Source organism: Heterodontus francisci, chromosome 23, assembly GCF_036365525.1.
Source record: "Heterodontus francisci isolate sHetFra1 chromosome 23, sHetFra1.hap1, whole genome shotgun sequence".
Lineage (NCBI taxonomy): Eukaryota > Metazoa > Chordata > Chondrichthyes > Heterodontiformes > Heterodontidae > Heterodontus > Heterodontus francisci.
The window spans coordinates 2,712,467-2,732,177 of record NC_090393.1 but is presented as its reverse complement, the minus strand read 5'-3'; the positions used below and the strand labels follow the sequence as shown (position 1 = coordinate 2,732,177).

At 43.5% G+C, this 19,711-nt stretch overlaps 1 protein-coding gene across 3 annotated transcripts in view; it reads right to left on the bottom strand.

Moving 5' to 3' along the window:
* Positions 1-168: 168 nt before the first annotated feature.
* rilpl1 (Rab interacting lysosomal protein-like 1) overlaps positions 169-19,711 on the bottom strand; it is a 56,472-nt gene continuing 36,929 nt past the window's right edge. Inside the window, exons 5-8 of one of the 3 annotated variants that reach the window (XM_068054519.1) lie at positions 18,984-19,153; positions 18,758-18,856; positions 6,968-7,055; positions 2,896-2,984 (exon numbers count right to left, since the gene is read on the bottom strand). In XM_068054519.1, coding sequence (XP_067910620.1) covers positions 2,979-2,984; positions 6,968-7,055; positions 18,758-18,856; positions 18,984-19,153 — 363 coding nt within the window. In that variant the 3' untranslated portion in view covers positions 2,896-2,978. Of the gene's footprint in view, positions 2,985-6,967; positions 7,056-18,757; positions 18,857-18,983; positions 19,154-19,711 lie in introns of all 3 variants that reach the window. The other 2 variants (XM_068054518.1, XM_068054520.1) reach the window with 2 other exon arrangements.

Here is a 19,711-nt window from a genome sequence, read left to right as displayed (position 1 = left end):
AGCAACCTTAATAACAAGAGCCATTTAAAAAAATTTAGCCAAAAAAAAGCAATATCTTAAGAGCCACAATATTGTTATGCAAATGTCAATAATAATGAAAAACAGGAGACATTTCAACCACGTTTCAAAGGTTTTTACAAAAACTTTAATTGAATGATACTTTCTCACAAGTACAATGTTAATGAAAGTTTAAAATAATTAAAAGCCATTTTATTGCCATTAAAATGGGTTCAATCGATCAAGGTCAGGAGCCGAAAGTGTCCTTAATGAGCCGCAGGTTGCAGACTCCTGGCCTCAGCCCATGTCTCTAGAATTCCCTCCCCAAACTCCTCCCCCTCTCTCTCCTTCTTTAAGACACTCCTTAAAACTCACCTCTTTGACCGAGCTTTGGATCACCTGTCCTAACATCTCTTCTGGCTTGATGTCAAATTTTGTTTGAGAAGACTCCTGTGAAGTGTCTTAGGACATTTTGTGAAAGATTCTAAATAAATACAAGTTGTTGGCACAATCTTTCCTGTCACATGACAAAAGAACACGTGTCGTCTTCAGGTGAAGTGGGGTTAGAGGTCAGGTGTAATGGAATCAGAAGACAGTTATAATTCAATCCCCATTTGCAAGTCAATCATTCACTGTTCTTTATCTTTTCATGATGAATTCCTATGTCAGCTTTTAGAAAGTAAACTGCCCATGTGTACGTGTTGCTCTGTAATTTCACCCATGCCACTGGTGGGTGGGTATAGTTATACTGTGACAAGTTTACATACAGTTTCCATTCTAAATATGGACATAGAAATTTATAATGACAAAAATAGAGAGGAAATGCCCACAGATGCAAGATTTTTATTGCAGACAGATACATATTAGATGCCTATCAGCTGAAAAGATTATACTGTACTTTAATCAGCAGTCACTCTTTAGATAATACTTCACAATTACTTTGGCAAAACAGAAAGTATTTGCGAGTTGGAGCTTCCACATAGTATCTACATTATCTGCATCATTTTAAAGAAATATTAAAGATGCAAAATTAAAACCTACAGTTCACAAAATAACAAAAGTGAATCTACAGTCTATCCCACATAAGTATACATTTCATTTGAGCTTGAAAATTTGTTTGTAATCTATTTTTTTCAAAATGTACAATAACTAAGCAGAAACTAGCTGTGCTTCCACCAGTTTCATATTCAGTACAGATTAGAACACAGTGAACTGATCGCAGTGTCCTAAGTTCACAATAACCAATATCTTAGTTCAACCCATGTTGACCTGAGTGAATAGCTCAAAGCAGGATCGAGCCGATGACTTGTTGTCGCCTCCACAGAAAACAATGGCAGTTTAAATATGAACGGTGTCAAGACCTTGCTGAGAATCTGCTTCGCTCCTCAAGACAATCTCCGAGGTCATGCAGAATTTCTGCTAACCATGACTCATTTACCAGTGAACCCCTTATAATGAACCATTTATAGTGTCAGCTATAAATTTACAGTCAAGCACAAATGTGGCTTTAAACTATATGGCAGTTAAATAGTTGGAACAAGTCCAGAACCTCTACTGATTAGATTCCTTCAGCATGCACACAGGTTACTTCATGCAGTCATCTTCACTAATGGCAATTACAGGCTCAACAAACATTTCGATGAAAACTACCCATGCCATAATGTGCTGACACACTAACACCAGTGGTGATGCTGCAGTGCCTGTACAGGCAGGAGAATATCACTGCGGCACAAAATAGTGCATTGAATTCACTCAATATTCAATATTTCCAAGTTAGGGACATGGAGAAATCTAGTGATGCAACTGAGACTTTAGTGGAAAAAAAACAACTTTGATCATTGAAAAAACAATCAACTAGTTCCTCTTGCATGCTCTAGTAATTTTACCAACCTCTATCTGACATGGATGCTATGACAGATCTAACCGCTGCTTTGAGTGGTAAAAAGACAAAACAACTAAGAATAACACGTGGCACAACTGTGTCGAGTATATTTTACTCAGGCTGTATTCGATGGTCAAGTCAGCAAGTTTCCAACAATGAATTCTGTTTTTTTGCCACTGTAGGACTTTTTGTTGGTTCTGCAAGCACAACATTTTTTTCTGAGCATTGTAACAAACTTTGGCATATTCCATTTTGCTTTCCTCAACCAAAGATCTGTACAGTTTAAGCGATCTGCAAACTAGTACTGTACAGTATAAAGTTAATACTGAGATGAACTTCCCTTTTTTCAAAAACAATGAAATACAATGTGCAATATCTGTACACAGGTGCCTGTAGATGTATTATGCTGAGTCGAATGATACACAACATAAAGGATTGCCAGAAACGGAGAAAGCTTCAAATTAAAATTCTGTTCCATCTGATCATGTGAAATTCGTAAATGTGTTCCTTATTCTCCTCCTCCAGACTCCAATGCTTTGTCAGTTAAGTAATGAGACCATATATACTTGGGAAATAGACTGTAGGGTTCCTCAGAAAGCACTCATTAGAATTGTCTTTTTTGAGATGGTTATTAGGACATAGCAGCAGTATAATCCGCAAATAAATACCTTCTGGTTTTGGTGTATAACATTGCAGGTTCTGCATACACAAGAAAAGCCAATACTATTACCATTAGGATACTGTGAGGTCACCACATTAAATTACCTTTCCAAAAATAAGGTTAGTGATTAGAATACAACAGTTCACCACTGCTGGTAATCCAGCTCTAGCAGTCCATTAACAGTTAACCTGCACACGGACTTTCAATGTTAAATGTGAGGGAAAAGTCAATATCCAATATTTTTCATTATTCAAATGTAAAAAGCTGGGTTTCCAGATTCTTAATCCCAAGGATGTATCCAAGGGCTGCACTTATAGATGCTGTAACGCTTCTTGACCTTGTTCTGTGACGATTCCTTCCTGCTCTGAAATTCCCCAAATTCCACCAGATCCCTGCAATCGATGGCGGGTTTCTGCTCGTTTGTCCCGTGAAAATAAATTAAACCTGGGCAGGACACAAGAATAAATGTCTTTTATTTCACAGCAAAGTGTATTTCGAAGTCCGCATCATTTATTATTTCGTACTCCACTCAAAATAAAAATGGAATCAAATGGAACTCGCCTGTAAAATAATTCAGTAGAAAGCAGCATGTTGGTCACCACTGCTTTACTTTTAACAATTTACCTATCTCAGAACACTAACCATTAAAGGCTGGAAAACTCCCCAACCTCCTTCAGACCACATGGAAAAAAATCTTAAAACAAAACTACTGCTCTCCTCTAAGCTGCAAGGGCTTTTCAAAGAAAAGTCAGTATTTTTATTCAGTTTCACAGAATCATACAGCAAAAGAGGTGGATTTTCAGTTCATTGTGCCTGTGCCAAAAGAGTTATCCAATTAATCCCCCCACTCACCCCTGCAAAGTTTTCCTTTTCAAGCATAAATCCAATTCTGGAAGCTGATTCAATAGTAACTTTCAAAAGGGAATTGGGTAAATACTTGAAGCAGAAAAAATTGCAGGATGAATGGAAAAGTGGTGGTGGGGTGGGGTGGTGGTTGGACTAATCGGATAGCTCACAAAGAGCCAGGACAGGCATGATAGGCCGAATGGTCTCCTTGTATGTTCTAACATTCTATGGTTCCAACCATTAGTAGGTCTCCCAAGAAGTTGTCAGGTGTACCAAAACAAGAAATGCTGGATTCACTCAGCAGGTCTGGCAGCATCTGTGGAAAGAGAAGCAGAGTTAACGTTTCGGGTCAGTGACCCTTCTTCGGAACTGACAAATATTAGAAAAGTCACAGATTATAAACAAGTGAGGTGGGGGTTGGGCAAGAGATAACAAAGGAGAAGGTGCAGATTGGACCAGGCCACATAGCTGACCAAAAGGTCACGGAGCAAAGGCAAACAATATGTTAATGGTGTTTTGAAAGACAAAGCATTAGTACAGATTAGGTGTGAATATACTGAATATAGAACATCAGCAAGTGCAAACCTGAAGAAAAACAACCTGAAAAAAACAGTGGGTAAGCAAACTGAACAAACTAACATGAAATGAAATAAATGCAAAAAATGTAAAAAGGAATGCAAAAAAAAGGAAGAAAAATTAACTAAAAATGACTAAAAATGAAAGTAAAGTGGGGGGCTGTCATGCTCTGAAATTATTGAACTCAATGTTCAGTCCGGCAGGCTGTAGTGTGCCTAATCGGTAGATGAGATGCTGTTCCTCGAGCTTGCGTTGATGTTCACTGGAACACTGCAGCAATCCCAGGACAGAGATGTGAGCATGAGAGCAGGGGGGAGTGTTGAAATGGCAAGCAACCGGAAGCTCAGGGTCCTGCTTGCGGACTGAGCGGAGATGTTCCGCAAAGCGGTCACCCAGTCTGCGCTTGGTCTCCCCAATGTAGAGGAGACCACACTGTTTGTCAGTTCCGAAGAAGGGTCACTGACCCGAAACGTTAACTCTGCTTCTCTTTCCACAGATGCTGCCAGACCTGCTGAGTGAATCCAGCATTTCTTGTTTTTGTTTCAGATTTCCAGCATCCGCAGTATTTTGCTTTTATTATATAAGTTGTCAGGTGTAGTCTGGGTTCAGGAGTAGAGTTGTGACCTTTTGTTTCTAACATGGCCTGTCCCTTTAAGGCCATGACTCAAGTACTCATGTGGGAATACAGGGAATTACAGCAGCCCTTAAACTGCTCAGGTCAATTACAGATCAGTAAATTGCTTATAAATTTCAGGATCCAGGAAAACAATTGGTTCAGATGACAATTAATCAATTATACACTGTTTGGAAGGACTAAGTGATACAAAATGTATTTGACTAATGCTAAGTTGAAACTCTGCCCCTTTAAAGACCCAAAGTCTAACTGCTGTTAAGTAAGCATGAAGTGAGGACAGAGTTTAAGTGCTGTTCAGAATACACCCTGGAGTTCATACTATTTTTAAATTATGTGATGATTGATGAAGATGACTAAGGTGTACACACAAGTTCTGGCTCCTGGGTCAAATTATTAACTTTGCTTTTTTATACTTGTTTATCTACAGAAATTGAAATGTAATACCTGAAGTGTGATATGCATGGAAGGAGAAGTGTGCCAGTCAGTTTCAGGCATCTGGAACAAACCGTGCTAGGTGGAAGGTATGTACATGAAACATTTTATATTTTAAAGCTATTATATCATAGAATTGTACAGCATGGACAGGAGGAGGTCACTTGGCCCACTGTGCCTGAGTCACCTCTTTGAAAGAGCTATTTAATTAGTCCTACTTCCCTGCTCTATACCTGCATTTTTTTTTAAACATGGTTACTGACTTTAAATGCACTGAACTAACTAAAGTCACTCCTGCTGAGAGGCTGTTCCTCGGCTGGAGAGTCTAGAACACAGACTCTCATCTCAGGATAAGGACTGAGATTAGGACAAATTTCTTCACTTAATGGGTTGTGAATCTTTGGAATTCTCCACCCCAGGGGGCTGTAGTTGCTATATCGTTGAGTACATTCATGGCTGAGTTAGAGAGATATTTGGTCTCTCAAGGAATCAAGGGATGTGGGGACTGGGTGGGAAAGTGGAGTTGAGGGAGATCAGCCATGATCTTATTGAATGGTAGATCAGGCTCGAGGGGCCAAATGGCCTACTCCTGATCGTATTTCTGTTATTCTTAGACATGAACATTGAGCTTTAGATGATCTACTAAATTCCCCAATGCAAGTAGCCTTGTTGGTTTACAATAAACATTTTCAAACATGTCCACCTCTTCTACTGCTCTCAAACTAGACTGAGCTGATATCAAAGATCATCAGTGTTCTGAACCTGACCCAGGTCCCCTCGCAATTTAGAAACAATTAATTGTCTGAAATGATCCACCCACAGTGTATAAAACAAACATGACCAATAACTGCTAAATGAAAATAAATTAATACAAAGAATTTCATGAATATATTAATTCACAACTTCAGAAGTCTGAAGTGTTGGAAGGAAGAATAAGAACAGGCAATATAAACTAACTGGTACAATTTTTAAAGGAGATGCAGGGTAAGATATTTCAGTTCTGTGGAGAGACTAAAATATTGTTATTAACAATATTCATTAATAGTATATTTCAAAAGGGAACAGAAAAGGAAATATTTGCAGGACTTTGGAAAGAAGCAGGGGAGTCGGACTAATTGGACAGCTCTTTCAAAGAGCTGGCACAGATACGATGGACGGAATGGCCTCCTGTGCTGCATCATGCTGTGCATTATAACTGGAAATGAGACACAGCCACAGTCTCCCCCTCCCCCTCATCACCCCCCCCCTCATCACCCCCCCCCCCCCCGCCTCCCAACACCACCTCCCTTCCCACTCAAAATTTCACCTACTAGAATTGGATAGAGGCACTAATACAAAAGAAAAACACTCAGATGCTGAAAACCTTAAATAAAACAGAAAGTGCTGGAAATACTCAGCAGGTCTCGCAGCATCTGGGGAGACAGAAACAGCGTTAACGTTTCAGGTCTGTGACCTTCACAGGCTGAGCGTGCGGGGGCCGGGGAGGGGCGGTGGTGGGATGGGCAGCCAGCTATGTCTCTCACTCCTGTCCAATACACTACCTGATCCAGTGAGTCCTGGCTACAGGATCGACTGGGAAATGGGAACAAACTGTCAAAAAAACAAGAAGATCTAAAGTTCTGGCTTTATTTCTACAATAACATCCTTTATATTTCAGGTTTGCTATTTTTAAAACCAAATTTACCAATTTCTTAAATCAGATGCATTAAAAAGCAAGCACTAAAACACAGAGAAAGGTGCAGGTCAAAGGTTAACACAGAGACAGGCACAGGTCAAAGGTTAAAACACTGAAGACAAAATGGTTGATTATGCAAAACAATCACATGCATTCAGTGTTCTGATTGGCTGATTTATCAACCCTTCGTTCAACCAATCAGAATGAGGTCAGTTTCATGCAGGAAGCTAAAAAATGGGAAGATAATAAAATAAATGATCGTACAAGGGAAACAAGTCTTCTGATTGGCTGTAATGTGGGATCATCTGGAATCAATCCAGCTGCTACCATTGGCATTATGGCAGTAAAGATCCTGGTCAGAGAGTAACAGACACACAGAATAAACAGCAGGAAACAGGTCAAACAGATGCTCATTCCAGTACAGCACAGCAAGAGATTGTGATTGAACAGTTACTGCTTTCAAAATTAGTTCCAGTACAATGACAGAATTCGGTGAAACAGCCCTGCTCCAGCAACCTAAACATACAATATAGAGATTGATGAATGATCAGATCCACAGGGAGAACTAGTTACTTACAATGTAAAAAAAATTCATACGGTCGGTGAACTTTTAGAAAATAATAACAGTTAATTTATGCAGGAAAAAATGGAACAAACATGTTTGCCGAAACATGAACATTTCACAGTCTGCAGAAAAATGGAATAGGTGTAGCTTAAATCATCCACTCATATTTGCTGCATTATATTTAAGGGAGAGAGAACTGTGTGTCCACCTCATAATATCCAGCAACACTGCAGTGCAGCATGCAACATTGCACAGCACCTAGTGACACTGCAGGGCACCCAACAAATCCTTTTTTCCATTCTTCCATAGGATATGGGCTTTGCTGGCTGGGCCAGAATTTTTTGCCTACCCTAATTGCTCTCGAGAAGGTGGTGGCGAGCTGCCTTCTTGAATCACTGCAGTCCATGTGGTGTAGGTACACCCACAGTGCTGTTAGGAAGTAAGTGCCAGTATTTTGACCCAGCGACAGTGAAGGAACGGCGATATAGTTCCAAGTGAGGATGGTGTGAAGCTTGGAGGGGAACTTGCAGGTGGTGGTGTTCCCATGCGTCTACTGCCCTTGTCCTTCTAGGTGGAAGAGGTCACGGGTTTGGAAGATGCTGTTGAATGAACCTTGATGAGTTGCTGTACTGCATCCTGTAGATGGTACACACTGCAGCCACTGTGCGTCAGTGGTGGAGGGACTGAATGTTTAAGTGGGCGGATGGGGTCCCAATTAAGTGGCTGCTTTGTCCTCGACGAAATCGAGCTTCTTGAGTGTTGGAACCACACTCATCTAGGCAAGTGGAGAGTATTCCATCACACTCCTAACTTGTGCCTTGTAGATAGTGGACAGGCTTTGGGGAGTCTGGAGACGAGTTACTCGCCTCATATTTCCCAGCCTCTGACCTGTTCTTGTCGCCACAGTATTTATATGACTGGTCCAGTTAAGTTTCTGGTCAATGGTAACCTACATAATGTTAATCATGGGGGATTCAGCGATAGTAATGCCATGGAATGTCAAAGGAAAATGGTTAGATTTTCTCCTGTTGAAGATAGGGCTTTAAACTAAATAGTGGGGGGGAGGGTTCAGTTGCATGGAAAAACAGTAAGTTAAAGGAGAAGGTAGGAGTGCAGGTTGGTGGTAAGGCTGATTGTTACCAGAAAATAAAAGGAAAGGACAGAACGTGTGAACATCATATTGCACCAAGGAATCGTACAAGAGTGGGGAAATTTAATAATAGAACAAACTTAAAGGCTTTGTATCTGAATGCACGCAGCATTCGGAACAAAATAAGTGAGTTAACAGCGCAAATAGAGACGAATGGATATAATTTAGTGGCGATTACTGAGACGTGGTTGCAGGGAAACCAGGTTTGGGAATTGAATATCCAAGGGTACTCAGTATTTCGGAAGGATAGACAGGAAGGAAAAGGAGGTGGTGTAGCTTTGTTAGTAAAGGAAGAGATCAGTGCTGTAGCAAGAAACGATATAGGCACTGGAGATCAAGGCGTAGAATCAGTCTGGGGAGAAATAAGAAAAAGCAAGGGAAAGAAGTCACTGGTGAGAGTAATCTATAGGTCCCCAAACAGTAGTTCCGCAGTGGGACACAGTATAAACCAGGAATTACTGGGGACTTGTAAGAAAGGTACGACAATAATCATGGGTGATTTTAATATGCATATAGACTGGATTAGTCAAATTAGCAAAGGTAGCCTCGAGGGAGAGTTCATTGAATGTATTAGAGATTATTTTTTGGAACAATATGTTGTGGAACCAACCAGGGAGCAGGCTATTCTAGATTTCGTATTGTGTAATGAGGTGGGATTAATAAATGATCTCATTGTTAAGGATCCTCCAGTGAAAAGTGATCATAGCATGCTAGAATTTCAAATTCAGTTTGAGGGCGAGAAGCTGGAGTCCCACACGAACGTTCTGGAGTTAAACAAAAGTAATTACATAGGCATGAGGACAGATGTTGCCTGGGATGGAACATTTAAGCCATGAAGAGAGGTTGGATAGGCTTGGGTTGTTTTCACTGGAGCAGAGAAGACTGAGGGGTGACCTGATCGAGGTGTACAAGATTATAAGGGGCATGGACAGGGTGGATAGGGAGCAGCTGTTCCCCTTAGTTGAAGGGTCAGTTACAAGGGGTCACAAGTTTAAGGTGAGGGGCGGGAGGTTTAAGGGGGATTTGAGGAAGAACTTTTTTACCCAGAGGGTGGTGATGGTCTGGAATGCCCTGCCTGGGAGGGTGGTAGAGGCAGGTTGCCTCACATCCTTTTAAAAGTACCTGGATGAGCACTTGGCACGTCATAACATTCAAGGCTATGGGCCAAGTGCTGGCAAATGGGATTAGGTAGACAGGTCAGGTGTCTTTAATGCATCGGTGCAGACTCGATATGCCAAAGGGCCTCTTCTGCACTGTATTATTCTGTGATTTGGCTCCAGTCGACTGGGCAGGAAGACTACAAGGTAGGACAGTTGATGAGCAGTGGCAGCTGTTTAAGAAGATATTCAATTTATTCCCAACTAAAATATATTCCAAAGAGGAAGAAAGATTCTAGGAGGGGGAAAAGACATCCATGGCGAAGCAAGGAAGTTAAGGATAACATAAAGACAAAAACTAAGGCATACAATATTGCAAAGGCCAGTAGCAGGCTGGAAGATTGGGAAGCTTTTAAAGATCAATAAAGGGTTACTAAAAAAGTAATAAAAAGAGCAAAGGTAAATTATGAAAAAAAACTAGCGCAAAATATAAAAACAGATAGCAAAAGCTTCTATATGTATATAAAAGGGAAGAGAATAGCTAAAGTGAAAGTTGGTCCCTTGGAGGATGAGACTGGGGAGTTTATGGAAGGGAACACAGAAATGGCGGAGACACTAAATCAGTATTTTGCTTCAATTTTCACAGTGGAGGACACTAGTACCATCCCAATAGTAACAGGTAATGCAGAGGTTATAGAAAGGGAGGAACTTAGAACAATCATCATCACTAGGGAAAAGGTACTGAGCAAACTATTGGGATTGAAGGCAGACAAGTCCCCAGGGCCTGATGGCCTACATCCTAGGGTCTTAAAGGAAGTGGCAGCGGAGATAGTGGATCCATTGGTTATAATATTCCAAAATTCTCTGGTTATGGGAAAGGTTCCAGTGGATTGGAAAAAAGCTAATGTAATGCCCTTATTCAAAAAGGGAGGGAGGCAGAAAACAGGAAACTATAGACCAGTTAGTTTAACAGTCATTGGGAAATTGTTAGAATCCATTATTAAGGAAGTAATAACAGGACAATTAGAAAGTCAAAACGCAATCCATCAGAGTCAGCATGGTTTTATGAAGGGTAAATCGTGTTTGACTAATTTGCTAGAGTTCTTCGAGGCTGTAACAAGCAAAGTGGATAATGGGGATCCTGTAGATGTAGTATATCTGGACTTCCAGCAGCCATTTGATAAGGTGTCGCACAAAAGGTTAATACACAAGGTAAGATCACATGGGGTTAGGGGCAATTTATCAGCTTGGATAGAGGATTGGCTAAAACAGAGAGTCGGGATAAATGGGTCTTTTTCTGGTTGGCAAGATGTAACTAGTGGGGTGCCACAGGGTTCTATCCTCGGGCCCCAACTATTTACAATTTATGTAAATGACTTGGATGCAGGGATAGAAGGTACTATAGCCAAATTTCCAGATGACACTAAAATTGGTGAGATCGTAAGTTACAATGAAGAAATAAGAAATTTACAAATGGATATGGATAGGTTAGGTGAATGGGCCAAAATTTGGCAGATGGAGTTTAACGTGGATAAGTGTGAGGTTATCTATTTTGGTCAGAAGAATAGAAAGGCAAATTATCTAAATGGAGAGAAACTTCAGAGTACTTCAGTGCAGAGGGATCTGGGTGTCCTCGTGCATGAATCGCAGAAAACTAGTTTACAGGTACAGCAGGTGATAAGGAAGGCAAATGGATTTTGGCATTTATTGCTAAAGGAATAGAGTATAAAAGTGAGGAAGTGTTGCTGCAATTGTACAAGGCATTGGTGAGACCGCACCTGGAGTATTGCGTACAGTTTTGGTCCCCTTACTTGAGGAAGGATGTAGTTGCATTGGAGGCAGTTCAGAGGAGGTTCACTAGATTGATTCCAGAGATAGGGGGCTTGTCTTATGAAGCGAGATTGAGCAGTTTAGGCCTTTACTCTCTAGAGTTTAGAAGAATGAGGGGAGATCTAATTGAGGTATATAAGATGATTAAGGGGATTGACAAAGTAGACATAGAGAGGATGTTTCCTCTTGTGGAGCAATCTAGAACAAGAGGTCATAGTTTTAGGATAAGGGGTAGCAGATTTAAAACAGAGATGAGGAGAAATTACTTCTCTCGTGAATCTGGAATTCACTACCCCAGAGTGCGGTGGATGCCGGGACATTGGGTAAATTTGTGGAGATAGACAGGTTTTTAATTAGAAATGGGTTGAAGGGTTATGGAGAATGGGCAGGAAAGTGGAGTTGAGGCCAAGATGAGATCAGCCATGATCGTATTGAATGGTGGAGCAGGCTCGAAGGGCTGAATTGCCGACTCCTGCTCCTAGTTCTAATGGTTATTGCCTGGCACTTGTGTGGAGTGAATGTTACTTGCCACTTATCAGCCCAAACCTGAATGTTATCCAGGTGTCAATGCACATGGACACAGACTTCTTCAATATCTGAGGAGTCGCAAATGGTGAACATTGTGCAATCATCAGCGAACATCCCCACTTCTGACCTTATGATGGAAGGAAGGTCATTGGTGAAGCAGCTGAAGATGGTTGGGCCTAGGACACTACCCTGAGGAACTCCTGCAGGGATGTCATGGGACTGAGATGACTGGTATCCAACAACCACAACCATTTTCCTTTGCACTAGGTATGACTCTAACTAGTGGAGAATTTTCCCCCTGATTCCCATTGACTCCGGTTTTGCTAGGGCTCCTTGATGCCATACTCGGTCAAATGCTGCCTTGATGTCAAGGGCAGTCACTCTCTCCTCACCTCTTGTGTCCATGTTTGGACCAAGGCTGTAATGAGGTCAGCAGCAGAGTGGTCCTGGTGGAACCCAAACTGAACAGGTTATTGCTGTGCAAGTACTGTTTGATAGCACTGTCGACGACACCTTCCATCACTTTGTTGATGATCGAGAGAAGGCAATTGGCTGGATTGGATTTGTCCTGCATTTTCTGGGTAGGACATACCTGGGTGATTTTCCACATTGTCAGGTTGATGCAGTGTTGTAGCTGTACAACATCCAAACAGAGTGACTAAGTTGGATAAGCAGTGAGAAATCACCTGTTTTGAACAACTCGGGCAGGTACAACTAGAACAACCACATCTTATCCTCAAACACATCAGTTGGGCTGAAAAAGTTTCTTTGATCTGGAAAATATGGCTTTGCCATAAACACATTAACTGACTAATGAGACCAATGATTTATTTATTGTGAACATCAGTTAGCTCAGGAGAGTAGAGAATCTGGTATCATTCTCTTTACAGCAGAGAAGGTTAAGGAGGATTAAGGGAGATGTTCAAAATTATAAAGAATTTTGATAGAGTAAATAAGGAGAAACTGTTGCTCCTGGTGCGAGCAACAGTACCCAGAGGGCACAGATGGAAGGTAATTGGCAAAAGAACCAGAGAGGAGGAGAATTTATTTATTAAAAACAGCGAGTTGTGATGATCTGCAATGCACTGCCTGAAAGGGTGGTGGAAGCAGATTCAATAACATCTGTCAAAGGAGAACTAGATACATGCAGGGTGAAAATTGTGGGGCTATGGGGAAAGAGCAGGGTGAGTGGGGCTAATTGGATAGCTCTTTCAAAATGGGCCAAATGGCCTCCTTGTGCTGTGAGAAATAAATCTTGCTCCTGAGCAACATGTTTTAAGCTGATGAAAGTAGTAACCAGGCAGCAGGGTGCTGCATTGAGTGGGATCTGAGCTGTGGGATTGTCAGGCTGCTGCAGGGAGCATTGGGGGTGAAATCAGGATATGACTCATCCTCCGTCTGCTGATGTGTTTTGCCTCATCAGCACTGGCAGAGACTGGTGAGGTCACTCGAATACAGGATGTGTAAGGAAAGGGGAATTGAAGCACTTAGTAAAAATAATTTCCAGCAATCTCCGGTCTAATGGTGCAATTGAGCCCCAGACATCAGAGATTCTAGCTTCAATCCTTGCTGCGGGCAGAGTTAAAAGGAACGAACAAACTTGCATTTCTTCAGCGCCTTTCAGATTTTCAGGACATCCCAAAATGCTTTACAGCCAGTGAAACACTTCTATCGTGTAGTCACTGTTGTATTATAGGGAACACAGCAGTCAGTTTGTGCACAGCAAGCTCCCACAGACAGCAATATGATAATGACCAAATCATCTGTTCTTTAGTGATGTTGATTGAGGGGTAAATATTGGCCAGGACAATGGGGAGAATTCCCCTGCTCTTCTTTGAAATCGTGCTATGGGATCTTTTACATTCACCCGAGGGGGCAGACAGGGCCTCAGTTTATCGGCTCATCTGAAAGATGGCACCTCTGACAGTGCAGCACTTCCTCAGCGCTGGCCAGTCCTTGTGAGAGAATATCTCCCAACTAACATGATATTCTGTTTATGATGCTAATGAGCAGAAAGATGTGAATAGCTGAAACCCTTTTGCAGATCAACAAGTTAACAAATCACCTGAAATTCAGAGCCATGCTTTATATTGTAAAACCACAGACTAAGCCAAGCTCTTATTATGGGATGTACAAGGTTTGACGTGTGACTGTGACAATGCCAGGTCAAAGTGTTGGGTCAGCTGAGTCTTTCTTTGGCCTCCTTATCTCGAGAGACAATGGGTAAGCGCCTGGAGGTGGTCAGTGGTTTGTGGAGCAGCGCCTGGAGTGGCTATAAAGGACAATTCTAGAGTGACAGGCTCTTCCACAGGTGCTGCAGAAAAATTTGTTTGTCGGGGCTGTTACACAGTTGGCTCACCCCTTGCGCCTCTGTCTTTTTTCCTGCCAACTGCTAAGTCTCTTCGACTCGCCAAACTTTAGCCCCACCTTTATGGCTGCCCGCCAGCTCTGGCGAACGCTGGCAACTGACTCCCACGACTTGTGATCAATGTCACAGGACTTCATGTCGCGTTTGCAGACGTCTTTAAAGCGGAGACATGGACGGCCAATGGGTCTGATACCAGTGGCGAGCTCACTGTACAATGTGTCTTTGGGGATCCTGCCATCTTCCATGCGGCTCACATGGCCAAGCCATCTCAAGCGCCGCTGACTCAGTAGTGTGTATAAGCTGGGGATGTTGGCCGCCTCGAGGACTTCTGTGTTGGAGATACGGTCCTGCCACCTGATGCCAAGTATTCTCTGGAGGCAGCGAAGATGGAATGAATTGAGACGTCGCTCTTGGCTGACATACGTTGTCCAGGCCTCGCTGCCATAGAGCAAGGTACTGAGGACACAGGCTTGATACACTCAGACTTTTGTGTTCCGTGTCAGTGCGCCATTTTCCCACACTCTCTTGGCCAGTCTGGACATAGGAGTGGAAGCCTTTCCCATGCGCTTGTTGATTTCTACATCGAGAGACAGGTTACTGGTGATAGTTGAGCCTACGTAGGTGAATTCTTGAACCACTTCCAGAGCGTGGTCGCCAATATTGATGGATGGAGCATTTCTGACGTCCTGCCCCATGATGTTCGTTTTCTTGAGGCTGATGGTTAGGCCAAATTCATTGCAGGCAGCCGCAAACCTGTCGATGAGACTCTGCAGGCACTCTTCAGTGTGAGATGTTAAAGCAGCATCGTCAACAAAGAGGAGTTCCCTGATGACTTTCCGTACTTTGGACTTTGCTCTTAGAAGGGCAAGGTTGAACAACCTGCCCCCTGATCTTGTGCGGAGGAAAATTCCGAGTACTTGAACGCATGTGAAAGCAGCAGGGAGAAGAAAATCCCAAAAAGTGTGGGTGCGAGAACACAGCCCTGTTTCACGCCACTCAGGATAGGAAAGGGCCCTGATGAGGAGCCACCATGTTGAATTGTGCCTTTCATATTGTCATGGAATGAGGTGATGATACTTAGTAGCTTTGGTGGACATCCAATCTTTTCTAGTAGTCTGAAGAGACCACGTCTGCTGACGAGGTCAAAGACTTTGGTGAGATCAATGAAAGCAATGTAGAGGGGCATCTGTTGTTCGCGGCATTTCTCCTGCAGCTGACGAAGGGAGAACAGCATGTCAACGGTCGATCTCTCTGCACGAAAGCCACACTGTGCCTCAGGGTAGACACGCTCGGCCAGCTTCTGGAACCTGTTTAGAGCGACTCGAGCGAAGACTTTCCCCACTATGCAGAGCAGGGAGATTCCACGGTAGTTGTTGCAGTCACCGCGGTCACCTCTGTTTTTATAGAGGGTGAGGATATTGGCATCGCGCATGTCCTGTGGTACTGCTCCCTCGTCCCAGCACAGGCATAGCAGTTCATGTAGTGCTGAGAGTATAGCAGGCTTGACACTCTTGATTATTTCAGGGGTAATGCTGTCCTTCCCAGGGGTTTTTCCGCTGGCTAGAGAATCAATGGCATCACTGAGTTCCGATTTGGTTGGCTGTATGTCCAGCTCATCCATGACTGGTAGAGGCTGGGCTGCATTGAGGGCAGTCTCAGTGACAACATTCTCCCTGGAATACAGTTCTAGGTAGTGCTCAACCCAGCGGTCCATTTGTTTGCGTTGGTCAGTGATTATGTCCCCTGATTTAGATTTGAGGGGGGCGATCTTCTTGATGGTTGGCCCAAGAGCTCTCTTAATGCCATCATACATTCCTCTGATGTTTCCGGTGTCTGACGCCAGCTGAATATGACTGCATAGGTGTTGCCAGTAGTCGTTTGCACAGTGCCTGGCTGTTCTTTGTGCAGTGCTTCTGGCTCATTTAAGTGCTCCCGATGTTAACTCGCTGGGGGCTTTCTTGTAGTTCAACAGTGCAATGCGCTTAGTGGCTATGACAGGTTCCAGCTTTTCATTATGAGGTTGAAACCAGTCTGCATTACTCCTCGCACTTTTGCCATAGGTGGTCAAAGCTGACTCATAGATGGCGTCTCTGATGTGGTCCCACTTGGTCTCAGCATCCCCTGTGGGAGTGTTTCAAAAGGCTGACACAAGGGAATTTAGAAATTTTTGTAACAGCTGTGGGTGAGAAATTCTGCTCGTGTTGTTGCGCGGGTGGCCCTTCTGCTTGGAATGATACAACTTCTTTGGTCTGAGTCTAACCTTGCTGCACACCAGGGAGTGGTCGGTGTCGCAGTCCGCACTGTGGAAGCTGCGTGTGATTTGAACACTGTTTAAGGCAGCTCGCCTTGTGACAATGAGGTCTAGCTGGTGCCAACGACGCGATCTTGGGTGCCTCCATGAAACCTGGTGACAGGGTTTAGAGTGAAAGAACGAGTTGGTGATGCAGAGGTTATGATAGGTACACAACTCAAGCAGTCTCTACCCGTTCTCATTCATCCTTCCAACGCCATAGCGCCCATGGCAGGAGGGCCATGAGTCATGGTCGGCCCCAACCCTGGCATTAAAGTCCCCCAGCAGGAATAGGTGTTCGGTGTTGGGGATGCTGCTAATGATGTTATGGAGTTCCTCGTAGAACTGGTCTTTAGCTTCAGGTGGGGAGCAGAGTGTTGTAGCATAGATGCTGAGTAGGTGTACTGGACCATAGGTGGTGAGCAGTCGGATGGACAGTATGCGTTCCGAGCCATTTGAGGGAGGCTCTATCATGCTGAGCAAGGAGTTTCTGATGGCGAAGCCCACTCCATGCTGTCTTGGTTCTTCAGGATCCCTGCCCTGCCAGAAGAAGGTGTAGTCTTGCTCTGCTAGAGGTCCACTCGCGGGGAGGCGAGTCTCCTGAAGTGCTGCAATGTCTACATTGAGTCTACTGAGCTTGTTGTTAATGATGGCGGTCTTCCGAGAATCGTTGATTTGTGTAAGGTCTTCCGACAGGCCAGGACACATAGTTCTGACGTTCCAGCTTGTAAAGCGAAGGGCTGGTACCTTCTTTCCTTTTTTCGTGTTGTGTGGTGCGGTGTTTCAGTCCACCTTTCGGGCAATGACCCTGAGCTCCAAGCACCCATTGAAGCAGGTGGACTGTGGCGGGACAGAACCTTATTGACCGGGGGCTGCCCGGTTGGGTTGGGTCAGCTGAGTATCCGCGTGCAATCAGGAAGTGGTCACACCTTCATTTTACCTGAATTATTACAAGGAGGAGAATGCAGACCAGGTTCGAGGTTAGTTAGTACTATTTAGGTGAAATTTATCACTGGAGAGGAGCTGACTTCTCTCTGAATGAACGGGTTGCTGGTCGATTAATTGAACGTGCTACTGCCATGACGTTACTCGTTTGTTGGTGGGACTGACCTTTCGCTCTTAAAGGGACATGTGATGAACTGCTCACCTCCTGCTAAAAACCAAACCACACCGGTTCTTAATGGAAATTGGTCTCAATCATTTCAGACATCCAAGAAATAACACAGCAAATGTAACTGATGCTCTTAGAATTACGGAGCTCTGAATGAGTGACGTCTTATTTTGAACTTTTTAAATATAAATTTGATTTTAAAAAACTTGGAACATTTTTTTCTTTTTTTTTTCCACACACAAGAATTTTTCCCAGTGAATATTTCACGTAGATCAAGTAAAGCAAGTTTTAAGTATCTCTGAATGGAGATTCTGAGGACAGGTCGCATAATCTCAGCTTGTATTCCCTTGAAGGTTAGAAGATTGAGCGTTAATCTGATCGCGGTGTTTAAAGTGGTTGAGTAATTCGATTGCGTAGATACAGAGAAACTATTTCCTCTGGTGGGCGAATCCAGAACAAGTGGCACCATCTTAAAATTAGAGCTAGGCCATTCAGGGGTGAAATTAGGAAGTACTTCTTCACACAATGAAGGTAAGAAATAGGAGCAGGAATAGGCTATTCAGCCTTTTGAGCCTGCACCACAATTCAATATGATCATGGCTGATCTTCTACCTCAACTCCAAAGGGTAGTGGAAATCTGGCACTCACTCCCCAAAAGCTTGTGGATTCTGGAATAGTTAGAGCTTTCAAGACTAAGATCAACAGATTTTTGTTGTGTAAAGGTATTAGTATTGAGGGATCTGGAGCTAAGGAAGGTGGATGGCGGAACAGGCTCGAGAGGCTGAATGGCCTCCTCCTGTTGCTATGTAAATTGTGAAGTCATACACCATATTGGCAAAGCAGATCCAGGAGATTCAATGCCAGACATTAGCAGCTGTGTAGCATTCACTGGTTGAACAGCTATTGGATATTCGTGATTAATCTGGTGCACAGCCCTGATTGAGTGTAGACCAATGATAGGAAAGGGAAACAGTGGTTTACTATCATTGACAAATAAGGTCATCCAGTGACCTGCGCTACACAACTTCCATTTCAATTAGACACATGCATCAATTGAGCAGGAGAGCCAGACAATGAATCTTCCTGACAAAAAGAGGCTGGCTGGCTTTACTTACAGTCGCCTGATACCAGATTCTGGCTGGGTCGCCGTTTTTGGCTGCACGTGTGGGGTAGGGGGAGGGCTGGAAGGACCGTTGTCTTCCTCCGATTCCTCACTGTGAAAACAAGGCGGAGAATTAATGCAAGCTGCGGGTGACAAAGCGAAGGGTGACAAAGCGAAGGGTGACAAAGCGAAGGGTGACAATCTGAGCATGAAAACCGGGCTTAGAAACAATCCTCTACCTTTTGTAATAAGCCATCTCTTCCTGAAGGAGGAAAACCTTCGCCTTCAGTTCATTCCTCTCGTGCAGGACATCCCTCAGTTCTTGTAACGTGAAGCGAGGCCGGTTGGGGTCATTTAAATCTACAAGACTCTTATCCAATTGAAAGTCTTCTTCACTCATGGGTTCTGTCTGTAGAAAAGAGAAGTATTTGCCAATCTTTACCCAATGGTCATTGGTGAGAGTGAGAGCATCAATCACCGCCTTACGTTCCCAACTCAACATTTTGCTCAATAACACAGAACTCCACACCTTAGGCAGCATGAGTGGGGGTCATGACTCCTTCCCAATCATTTTGGAGGTCAGGCAACATGGCTTTGGGGAAATCACCTCTATTTTGTTCCCAGGAGCCTCGGTCACCTGTCTTCAGTCTCCAGGTTGACCAGTGAGTCTAAACATCCCCCAGCTCAGTCCCCTTCCTTTCTACCAAGCCGGCCAAATCCCAAGCTTGATCACTGCACTACCCCCCCACACCCCGATCAGTACCCCCAAGATTTCCACACCATTGGCAAAAAACACACAACGACAAAACAGTTGAAATTCTTCTGAAAGGGGCCAGCCTTTGTCTCCAAGGTGGAGACAGTAAAGAGCTGCACCAAATGTTGGTTATGATGTCACAAGCAAGCAACACAGCGACATCTACTGACTGCATATGTCATGGCACTGGGTTCTCGCAGCCCCTAAAGTAAA